We start from the raw sequence: 12,312 nt of genomic DNA, 5'->3' as shown, positions 1-12,312 counted from the left end.
CTTATTCGATTATTATATATGCGATTATTGTTATAACAATATTATATAAATATTTTACCCTATACATATTTGTAGTTGGCATGAGTGAAACTAGCTACTGCTTAGACTATATAGCTGAGCTCTGGCTATTTCTGCCGTTTGAATGGAAGGCAACTAACTGCAGTGCAATAAAGACATCAAACTAGCGGTAGGCAGCGGCTTGGCTCTGCCCCTGGCATTGCTGAAGTCCATGGGCGACGGTAACCACACACCATCAGGTGGGCCGTATGCTCGTCTGCCTACAAGGGCAATAAAAAAAAAAATGTGTGCGTGTACTAGTGTACACACGTAAGAAGTGAAACTTATTTATGGCCTTATTTTTCGAAAAATGATCTACATGCAACTTTCTAGAAATTGGTTAAATAAAGTTAAATTAGATAAAGTTTAAACAAAAGGATTTTATTATCATAGACATGAATACAAAAAAGTTAAATTAGATAAAGTTTAAACAAAAGGATTTTATTATCATAGACATGAATACAAAACAGATGGCGCGTAACGGAAAAATGTGACGCGTAACCGAAAAACGTGACGGTAAATTTTTTTCCAACGCCGATAAGGAAGTTTCACTTCAATAAATAAATAAAAGAACTTAAGTTGGGTGACCACATTCACGTTGTGTATGTAGTCTATGGGCTTGGGTTACCACTTAACATCAGATGGGTTATAAACTCGTTCTCACCCATCGTTGCAATAAAGAAATCTAAATAACAATTAATCTGAATTACGTTGATTATAAAAAAAACCTCAGCAAAAACCTTGTAAAGAAACTATTGTTTAAGCATTTAAGTTACCGTCACTATGATGTATTGAATACTTTTTGTAATGACCAGATTTTACTTTTTTCAATTTACACAATTGTCTTACTAACAATACCTAGTTTGTGCAACGGTAAAGGCTTACAGTTGATATAATTGTGTAGATGTAAAATGTATACGATATAGATATTATCGAGCGGGATGTTAGAATGAGATACGGCCATCTTCTATTCGTCTTCTTTTTGAGTATCTTCTAAGTATCGCCTCTAGGGGCTCTAGGCAACCAGCTGATGCACCTTTGCATAGTATTTAACAATACGATTATAACGGTGCAATACGGTTATAGTGACGGCTCTGTAAGTCGATGTATACGAAATATTTCGAATATACTGTTTCATAGAGCATGGAATATTTTGTAGTGTGACTTTCGTTTCTGGCGGAGTGTTGTTTTTTTTATTGCTTAGATGTGTAGACGAGCTCACAGCCCACCTGGTGTTAAGTAATTACTGGAGCCCATCGACATCTACAACGTAAATGCGCCACACACCTTGAGATATAAGTTCTAAGGTCTCAGTATGGTTACAACGGCTTCACCCCGGCCCCACCCTTCAAACCGAAACGCATTACTGCTTCACGGCAGAAATAGGCGGGGCGGTGCTACTTACCCGTGCGGACTCACAAGAGGTCCTACCACCAGTAAGTTTTCGCTCCATCTTAACATTTATAAAGTTCATATGAACAACCCTTTTCCTACGAGAAACCGCTCGTCTTCGACGATAAAGAAGCGGAATAACTAAAAGTTAATTTAAGGGCAGAGCTAGAGGAGAAATGTTTACCCTCCAAGCGCAGTTAACAAGCAGACTTAATGGGCTTAGTACAGGTGGTCAAGCGAAAGGCTTGACAGTAATGACAATCGCCGATCCAGCGACTCGGGTGAGGCTAACGCGTTACTCACAGCCATTAAGTAATTAGATTTTTTGAAGTGAAACTTCTTTGTGCGCTTTGAGAGTAAAATTTAGCTCGCGGCACATTCGTTACGACTAGAGAGAAAAGATACAAATTAGGACGAGCGAGAGTGAGAAAATAGACAGAGCGTCTCGCGAACCAGTCGACCGTGGAGCGAGGGAAAAAGCGAGCTAGGTCGTTTCTCTTACACACATTCTATTTACGGGCGTCGGCCACTAGATGGCGTATTAACTATCGTATATTTAATATTTACGGAAGGTTTTTAAAAAAATCACTATACTACACACCGCAAAAGAAGTTTTACTTCTTTCACGTGTACCAAGTTGCGCGCGCACCGTGTTTTTTTATTCTTACACTGCGCAGATCATAAAACATTAATGAAATGCAATGTAATTTATCAGCCGCGATTTATTTACGCGCAACAAAATAAATGTTCATAAAAATAAACACATTCACAGTTTAAATGGCACGCTTTATTGTACCGACTCCGGTATATTGCGTAGGATTGTTTATGGAATGTCTCAAATTTTTATTCCAATTTCCGGACAGAATTGTATTCGGAGACGAAATTAAAGACTAAACTTGAACACGAATTAGAAGATACATTATCATAATAATTATAAATGGTGATAACGCGACCACAATCTACACTATCTACCTGATTGACTGGCTGTCAGTTTCGCTCCGACAACAACAGCGACAGGTCAACAATGCTCTTGTACCATTTATCAGTTGTTCTTTTCAATTCATACGTAATTTGGTATGACCAGCAATATGTGGAACTACCTTCGGACGCAGAGAACACCACGCTATTCAAAGGGAGGGGTAATTATTTGACGATGTGGTGCCTTGTGAGTGATGTTTTTGTTCTGTGAATTATTTATTTCTATTCTTGACTGTATTTCTAGTCTTTACAGGTGGTAGGACCTCTTGTGAGTCCGCACGGGTAGGTACCACCACCCTGCCTATTTCTGCCGTGAAGCAGTAATGCGTTTCAGTTTGAAGGGCAGGGCAGCCGTTGTAACTTTACTGAGACCTTAGAACTTATATCTCAAGGTGGGTGGCGCATTTACGTTGTAGATGTCTATGGGCTCCAGTAACCACTTAACACCAGGTGGGCTGTGAGCTCGTCCACCAATCTAAGCAATAAAAAAAACATACTTAATGGAGCTAAATTCCTTTCTGGTTACGCAAATTCTTCTTTATAAGACACGAGCGATTTTTATATCTAAGCCTAGGGAAGATGCCGAGTGGTCAAAACGAGAATATGTAGTATAGAAGATCGGTTCAATTATATCAGTCATTCATTCGCAACGACTAGATTAATCGAAATCACGCGAAAAACCAATCTGACGCACATCTCACTGTTTTTTTTTTTAAGATAAATCTAGACACAAATAATTAGCATACTTTTTTTAATTTAGAACAAATCCCGACCTAGTGCTTAACAAGTAATAAAGAAAAAACACATTTAATATTAGTAAGAGATTAAACAATAGCGATAACTAATAGTACTTTTACATTTTATTACAAATTTTCATTATATTTTTATTGAACTTTCGAATATGTACTTATAAAACTGTAGTTTTTGTGGTTACCGACCACTGTCAATAGTTATGTCAGTCACCAGATTAAACCGTAAAAGTAGCTTTAATTATACGTAAATAAATAATATACGACAGGCGAAACCAACTGAAACACTACATGTGGCCATTTTAGTCCTTTATTTACAGACGATAGTACCACTTAAATCAAGAAATGATCTTACAGCAATTCTAGTATTAAGAAATCTGTGGAACCAGTACATACCACAACATTTGCCCGCTGTGAGCCTTGACCGAAGTCTCAGTAGGGTCGCGATTGCTATCCGCTGGTAGATTCACGGAAGCACTGCTCTTGGGCTATATGGCTCTAGGGATGGTGTTAGCAAATTCTCTCAGATTGAGCCCGTGAGCTTACCTACTCGTCCGCGCCAATCTGGAATAGCCCTTTAGGCACCAGAGAATAGGTAGGCTAAGAAAGTAGTTTAATTTAATAGGTATTCATTCATAAAAAATATCGCATCAACCCACGCTTGCTTATAAACGATAGAACTCACTAACGAACGACCCCCTACAAATTTTTCGGGAATATCTAAAATAATCTAAACGTCGACACGATTTACAACATGCAGTATCATTATTAATGATAACGCGATCGTGATTGACCCGATCTTACTGGCGGTCAGTTTCGCTCCGACAACGACAGCAACCGGTCAACAATGCTCTTGTACCATTTATCAGTTGTTCTTTTCAATTCGTACGTGATTTGGTATGATCAGCAATACGTGGAAATCCCTTTGCCGGACGGCATTAAAAACATGTCGTTCAAAGCGAGGGGTATCTTCTTGACGTTTTGGTGTTTCGTAAGTGATTTTTCTTTGGATTAAATTAAGTTAACTACGTTGTTTTTTTTTTTGTTCATTCAAGCCGTGAGTATAGTTTTAAAACAGCTTAATTACGAATGATAATTATATTTAATTGTATAAATTATGTTCATTTATGTGTTTATTGTATTCTACACGTTTGAGGTCAAGTAATAGGATTTTTCAGTACTTACTTTCAATGCGCGGACGGGCCTGGTCTTCCATTTAAAGTGAGAGGCTCCTGTAGCCAATAGGCACCACAACGGCATAGGTTACGTTCATCTTGAGACATGAGGTTGCATTCGTAATTGTATTGGATCACGGTTATACCACTTTTCAAACTAGAAATGAAGGTGGTACCAAGCCGTGCGTGCCGGCTCCGCTAATGAATATGCAAATTAAAAAAATGCGGCTGTAAAAAATGCGGTAAAAAATGCGGTTATAAAAAATGCGGTAATTCCGCGATTATAAGGATTCTTGGGGTCGATATTTCGAGCGGTGTTTAGTATCGGAGTGATTTCGAAGGTAAAGCTAAATTCTAAAATGTTGAGATTCATCAATAGAGCGAAACCGTACTTCACGCCTGGACAAAGACTTGTGCTTTACTTCCGTTTCGCTCCATACAGTTGAGGGCCGTTCGTATTGACGTTAATCCCATTCTCACGGATCGTTTGGAACCTCCAAGTCTATGGAGGAACTTGAGTCCTCTCTGTGTTTCATAGCGTATGTTCTAACGTAGCGCTCTGAGGAATTGTTCGAGATTATCTTTCCATCTCCTTTTCATCAACGTACCTCCCATCACCGGAACAGAGTTCATTCACAGTGCGTTTCCAGAGATCGTTTTGTGCCACTTACAATCCAACTCTGGAATGAGGACCGCGGTAATGCCCTCGCCGAGCACTATGACAAATCCCTGTTTAAACGAGGTTTTCGAAGAGTACCCGGCTATAAACAGCGACTTTATGCCCTTGGCGTTATTGAAGTCCATAGACGACGGCAAGTAAATGTTCGCTTGCCATTCAAGTTTGCATTGCGTCTAACAAACTATAAAAGACTAGCGACCCGCCCTCGCTTCGCTTCGGAAACATTAAAACACACATGAAAACAAAAAAAAAAAATTAAAAAAAATTTAAAAAAAGTAGCCTATGTTCATCAGGGACAATGTCGGCTTCTAATGGAAAAATAATTTTTCAAATCGGTCCAGTAGTTTCGGAGCCTATTCGAAACAAACAAACAAACAAATCTTTCCTCTTTATAATATTAGTATAGATATAGATTACTACTACTAGAAATAGCTATTATCGTTTGGTCGAAATGACAACTTTACATTCAGAATTTAAAAAAGTACGTGGTTCAAAAATCTTGGTGATCTCACGTGTCGCGTGCGATGGACCTTGATTTTTTTTTTACTCATTAAATCATTATGACGTTGCAGTAAATGATTAATAAATTTCCTTGTTGTTGCGGTTAAAACTAATACCTACCACAACCGCATTAAAAAATTAATTGAAAACCAAATTATGAAGGATTAGTTATTAAATTTAAATATTAGTTCATCGCTGTTATGGTCAACTTGAAAGGATTATAATATTTTTAACTGCTAAATAAAATCTGAAATCGTCATAACCTAAACTATAAGACGCCCGTTGTATTTGTATCAAGCGATCCGACAATTCCCGCGTTCGAATCCCGCAGGCGGGTACCAATTTTTTTTTTTCCTGTCTATTGGCGAACTAGCTATACTTGAGAGCTTAGAACTTATATCTCAAGGTGGGTGGCGCATTTACGTTGTACATGTCTATGGGCTCCAGTAACACCTTAACACCAGGTGGGCTGTGAGCTCGTCCCTCATCTACGCAATAAAAAAAAAATAAAAAAAGAATTTGCTTACAATAAACCTAACAAGAGCAATGCTTCGCAGAATTTACCACCGGATCGGAATCGCGACCCACTGAGAAGATCCGGTGAGATTCTCAATAAGTTGTGTCTATGGATTAGTTTGCTCGTCGAACTCTTGAATATTAGTATCATCATCATCATCAGCCCACTGTCATCCCAATCCAATCTACTAATCCACCACCACTAAGCCCGGTTTTCGGCTCTCCTCATGGTGGTGGACCTCTTGCCGACCACCCTTCGGAGTTATTAGTATAATTATTTACTACTGAATTAAATTAGTTAAACTATTTGCAGGCTCTACAAACAATATACTTCGGTACAGCAGTGTTGAACGACATCATCGGCACCAACGCTACAGCGCCAAAAAACCCGCCCCTCATCAGAAGAGTTAAAGACATCGTCTTCAGTTCGGCGTTCACTCTAGCTTTATATGTGTTTGCCACATTTTGGGGCCTGTACTTGATCGACGAGGACCTAATTCTGCCGGCCCACATCCAAGAGGTTCTACCAAACTGGATAAATCACGGGATGCACACAACTATTGTACCTTTCATCATTTTGGAGCTTCTCTTGACAAACAGAAATTATCCAACGAGAAAAGTCGGATTATCTGTGACACTGCTTATTAATTTTACGTACGTATTTTGGATTCATTACTTGTATTTCACTCAAGGAACTTGGGTGTATCCATTTCTCGACCTTATGAACTGGTCCACAAGGATACTTTTTTGTTGTACTAGTAGCATTATAGGCGTACTGTTTTATATTTTAGGTGAAAACATTCATTATATTGTAACACCGAAAAAAAAGCTCAGTGTTAATGGATCTAAAAGAGATTAAATAAAGAATAGGCTATATCGTTTTGAAGTTTTCATTACCTACACCTTAGGTACTTACATATTGACGGGTGAAAAACTATTTGGGAAGCGACATTTTTAGACCTATTTAAAGTTTAAAATTTGGAAAAAGTATCATAACAAAAAACCGCTTCAGCTATTTGAATGTGGTAAACTTTTGTGAGACCTTAGAACTTATATCTCAAGGTGGGTGTTTGGGGCTTACGACGAAAGGAAGATCTTCCACCGAGCAGGTGATATTTGCTCGGTAGACCGCGGTCCGAATGTTGTTGTTCGGAACTTGTATATATGCGCTTTATCTTGAAAATGTCGTAAGCGAGATTCAGGCATCTGTCAAATATGTTCTGTGATGGCTACCGCCACAGGTGGCGCATTTACGTTGTGAATGTCTATGGGCTCCAGTAACCACTTAACACCAAGTGGGCTGTGAGCTCGTCCACCCATCTAAGCAATAAAAAAGAATAAAAAAATATATTTGAAGTTCAATTGAATATGCAATTTCGAAAAGGGCACATGTCGCATATTTTGTCAAATACGTTTTTTCATATACACGTAGTTTTGAGCCTTACCTACACCCATTTTATAATAATTCCAGTAATTTTCAATTGCTAATTAACACTAAAATATATCTCAAAAATTAATATTTTAAATTTTACACTGCTTTAGAAAATAATCAGTATTTTTCATTTCCTGAACATTTTACATTTTCAGAGATGTGCCCTTTTCGAAATTGCATATTATTCAGTTAAAAACATCAAATTGTTGATACTTACTAACACCAAAAATAAAACGGACCTTTAATCACAAAGATAAATATCGCGAAACCCTTTAATAGCCTTAGACCACTCGATAAAATACTAATAGAAATTACAGTGAAAATACTAAGCTGGATATGTAGTATTTTCTAGACAATGTGAACTCTATTTCTCATAATTAAAACGTAGGTAATCAAAAAGTATAAAGATGGATTAATATTGAAACTTATACTGTCTATATTTCTGCTAACCAACGGACAACAGTTGGGTTATCTGTTATGAGCTTGTGACTTAATGGTTAAAAAGTCCAGTGTACTCGCATTAATCTATGTGACCATAGATTATACACTTAATTATGTGACTGTGCCAAGTTCCAGTTTTATTCCAACGGGAAATAATTATGGTGTAGTGAAAAATAAAGTTTTAAGATTTTCTACAAGAAAAAGATGACCGTTTACTTATTATTTAATAAAAATTCAAATTTATTAAAGGCAAAAATTCAAAAACTACAACACATTGCATTATATGCTACGTAGTACATACATACAGACATACATACTATATTAACAGGAAGCGTGGGGTCGTGTCGCCACGCCATACGCCGCCAAGCCAACATACGATTTGTGTGCTTAGTGCGAGTTTTTTAACTCCATGACGACCTGGACTTAAGAGTCCATCAGTAAGTATTTACAGTCGGCGTCGATGCGCCACTTCGATAAAGCGGCACGACACGAGAACCCTCTCATCGTGGCCGCCGGTAACTACATTCCCGATCCTGCGGACAGAATGGAAAGCAGTCGACGTCGCCCAAAACACGTCAGCTCAGATCCTCCCGATCCACTAACGGTGCTTCTAGGTACTTCAAACACCGGTCACCGTTCTCGTCGAACCCGTCGCTTGCGACGAAGGGCTCGACGAGTAAATTAACTCTCAGATACAGCCCACTGAGTTTCTCGCCGGATCTTCTCAGTGGGTCGCGTTTCCGATCCGGTGGTAGATTCTGCAAAGCACGACTCTCGCTAAGGTTCGTGTTAGCATCGTCGTCAGGTTTGAGCCCCGTGAGCTCACCTACTAGTTAAGGTTCCGCTGGAATAGCCTCTCTAGGCTACCAGCTTAGGTAGGAAAAAAAAAAACCACTTTCCAACTGCATTCAAAATTAGGCTAACTTTTACGAATCGAGAACGTTAAAAAACTCGCACTAAGCGCACAGATCCGGCGCTGTAGATGTTTCAAATCAAAAAGTTAACACACATAGATACGTTTCTACTTTTTTACATGTATAGAATGCTCTTTTATTTTCTTTCATCTTAAACATTGCTCAAGAAATTCTTCAACGTTTATTATTATGTGGCGTGAATACATCAATTCTGCAGAAAGAAAATCGTTTCAACATCAGCTAGCACCATGTAGTGCGACATGCCTTAAGATAATAAGTATCATTTCTATTAAGATATAATGTATGTGAATAAAATAAACCAAACCTGCAGTGTTTATCAGTAAATACTGCTATAGACACACTCTACTGAGTTTCTCGCCGGATTTTCTCAGTGGGTCGCGATTTTGATCCGGTAGTAGATTCAACGAAGTACTGCTTTTGCTAAGGCTAGTGTTAGCAAATTCTCTCAGGTTGAGCCCGTAAACTCAAAAAACGTTTCGTGAATAGCTGGAACAGCCCCTTAGGCTACCAGTGATTGGACGGAGGTAGTGAATGAAAAAGGCACACAGATATTTGTACCAAATTTAATTTTATATAACAACTTCAGATTCAAAACCTTTTACAATAAAGTTTAATTCATCCTCCAACATCTCTTTTCTTTTTCTTCTGCTCTTTGACCTCTCCCATTTAAAATGTCTTAGGCCTAACGCTAATACCAGCTCATCATAAACTGTACAAAGACTATTGTAAAACATTAATATTGTAGTACTATCTTTGAGATACTGATTTACGAACACTTTTGGATCATTCTGGGTATCCATTTTTAGTGCAAAATTATAAACAAAGGTACCGTTATAAGACTTTCCATACTTTGTATTTTGATATGGCTTTTTACACAGTGTATTTAAATCATTAATTTGTTGCAAACAACACTGAAATTTGGCATATTTATGTATTTTATTCACATGATAATTGCTTTTGGGTCTCTTTTTAATCTTAGCATCAATCTCGAAATACTGTAAAAGCATTTTCGCTGCTATAAAGCAGTCTTCATGTTGAATTTTGTTTTTGTTCAAAAATAATTCACCTTCTGTCAAACTTGGTAGTACAATCATTCTGTTTTTGTATTCTTCAATTGTTTTTTGATATTTCTCATTATAATACTTTTGACCTCGAATTGTACCAACGCTTTCATCAATCATCTCCAGCATAATGTAGCAAACAAATAAACTATGAACCAAGCCTATAGGTACTTCACAGGTGTTAACCCACCAGAGGATGCTGAGCATATACAACTGGAAACTCTTAGGTAATAAATCAATTAAATTAAAATCTAACATTGGCATTTTAATTTTGAAGAAATTTTTAAAATATAGCTTTAATTGTTCATCTGTAAGATTTGAATATGGTACTTCTAAAGGTCTTGGTATTGAATATTCTCTGTCTATGATTAATCTGTGATAGTTGAGGCTTTTGTCTCTGCTCACATATGTAACATATTCTTGCTCGTAATCTGTAAGAATATCAAAAGAGTACCTCAGAATAGGTAATGCACAGAGGAAAGCATCTTCATCATTATAATCCTCAGCTTGTGGTGAACCAAAATGTAAATGATGTGTGTAAAGATTTATACTACTGTGAGGGATTGTGTTGTTTCTTATTCCTTCTGCAAACCAATCAGGGATACCCAGTTCATTGGTATCGTCTTCTTGATCAGAGCTATTCTCTTCTTCTGACGACTGTTCATTTGTATCAGAATCATATTGTGGACTTTCTATTGTCTCATTTTCATCTATTTGATTATTTGGTATAACACTGTCATCATTGTCATTACAATCTTTTCCCAATAATTTATTAACATTTTCTGGTAATACAGAAACAATTTCTTCTGTATTTTCTGGAATATTAAAGTATTTCAATGAGCGACAGTTCTTTCTGTTGTAGCCTTCAATGCTTTTTTTAATAATATAAAATACTTTCTCCTTGCGATTTTTCTTTAATCTTCCAATAATTTTAGAGATAGCCGTATCAATAGACTCATTCTGCAACCATTTGAATAGGCCCTCGATACATCTCTGTTGATCATTTTGATTTTTTTTTGCCTTAGGTAATTTAAATTCAGAAAAGAATTTTCCAAAAACTCTCTTCTGCACAAAATCATTGCCAAGTAATGTGGCAAGCAGTGGTAAAATTTCCTGTTTGATTCCTTCAAAGCTATTAGTTAACTGTTCAAATCTGTATATTTTACAATTTAAGACATGTTTCTTAACACCATCTATTATAACACATCTCGGTTTAAAATCTACAGTGTTGAATGGAATATATAAAACGTTGTATATATAAAAATCTGAATCGTAACTCAGTACAGGACAGTTTAAATGCCTTGCCATAGCCGCGATTTCATCGTCTGCCTCAAATTCGCATACTGTGTACGCAACACCAATATCAATCAATGCCTCTTTGAAAACATTACGTATGAGCAAGGGGAAGATCTGCATGCATCCTTGAGTAACTGGATCTAGGCATGACGCTCCATATATCTTGGATCTCAGTCTATGATATGCAGTTTTAAGTTTTCTAGTCTCGTAACTTCCGTCAAACAATACGTATGAGGTTAAATTGCATTTCCGAAAATGTTTAAAGAATGTTCTTACGTACTGAAAAAATTTGTCATAATCGCCGCCGAAAGCAGAAAAACTGTTCAGACGCTGATATAATTGAGCACAGAGACTGTGACCGTCAATAACAACACAGGAATCGTATAATACAAAGTCTTTCAAAAAAATGTCCTCATTCTTGTTTATATAAGTAGTTAGTCCTCGTACTCCCATCTGGAAGGTAGTTTTGATGTAATAATTAAATTAAATCTGTTACTGTTGTTGTATATTTGCAAGTAAACGTTTGTATTTGTAAGAATGAAAAGAATCAGTAAATAAATAATTGTAATCTTCGTTTTTTTTCAACTGTCCATCATATGGGCAAAGGAATCATAGCCAATATGTATATTTTAAAATAAAAAGTTAAGTTATATCTTCTGTACGAAAAGTGATATTGCATAAAATATACGTAGGTAATTATTTAAAATAAATGGTAAATACAAATATTTAATAAAAAATGAGGTTAACTTCTGTTACAATAAATTACTTCAATTTCGTAGGTAAGTATGTCACCCTTACCCCACACCATATTGAAAGTTCAAACCATAGATTACGTAAAACGGTCGTTGTAACTCAGCATAGATAATAAATAACATTACGAAGAAAACCGCGTGGGGGAACAATACTGCTAAACACGTGTTTTTCAATTTAAAAGTTATTTCTATAAAATTCTCTGGCCTTACCTTGTATATCTTAACTTCGAAGCCTCAATAAACTTGCTTTCTGAAATCAGAAGGTATTTTCCATTAAAGAAGTAAGCAGTCTGTTATATGAATATACCTTGACACGATTTTTTGAGTGGTGAGAACGATACGAATCTG

At 36.9% G+C, this 12,312-nt stretch overlaps 2 protein-coding genes across 3 annotated transcripts; one reads left to right on the top strand and one right to left on the bottom strand.

The window, feature by feature from the left end:
• Positions 1 to 2,412: 2,412 nt before the first annotated feature.
• On the top strand, positions 2,413 to 6,933 carry LOC101739105 (androgen-dependent TFPI-regulating protein). 2 transcript variants are annotated; one of them, XM_012697184.4, is made up of 2 exons: positions 2,413 to 2,614; positions 6,361 to 6,933. In XM_012697184.4, exons 1-2 carry the CDS (start codon positions 2,474 to 2,476, stop codon positions 6,904 to 6,906), a joined length of 687 nt encoding a protein of 228 aa, XP_012552638.1. In that variant the 5' UTR covers positions 2,413 to 2,473; the 3' UTR covers positions 6,907 to 6,933. The 2 variants fall into 2 exon arrangements, with proteins under 2 accessions (XP_012552638.1, XP_004929183.1); XM_004929126.5 differs by lacking the exon at positions 2,413 to 2,614 and adding an exon at positions 3,943 to 4,167.
• Positions 6,934 to 9,402: 2,469 nt separating this feature from the next.
• LOC101738489 (protein asteroid) lies at positions 9,403 to 11,814 on the bottom strand. Its single transcript, XM_021350017.3, has one exon. It carries the CDS (start codon positions 11,663 to 11,665, stop codon positions 9,425 to 9,427), a length of 2,241 nt encoding a protein of 746 aa, XP_021205692.2. The 5' UTR covers positions 11,666 to 11,814; the 3' UTR covers positions 9,403 to 9,424.
• Positions 11,815 to 12,312: the final 498 nt, after the last annotated feature.

Source organism: Bombyx mori, chromosome 4 (genome assembly GCF_030269925.1).
Source record: "Bombyx mori chromosome 4, ASM3026992v2".
Lineage (NCBI taxonomy): Eukaryota > Metazoa > Arthropoda > Insecta > Lepidoptera > Bombycidae > Bombyx > Bombyx mori.
The sequence above is the reverse complement of the archived record's forward strand: the minus strand, read 5'-3'. Positions and strand labels throughout refer to the sequence as shown.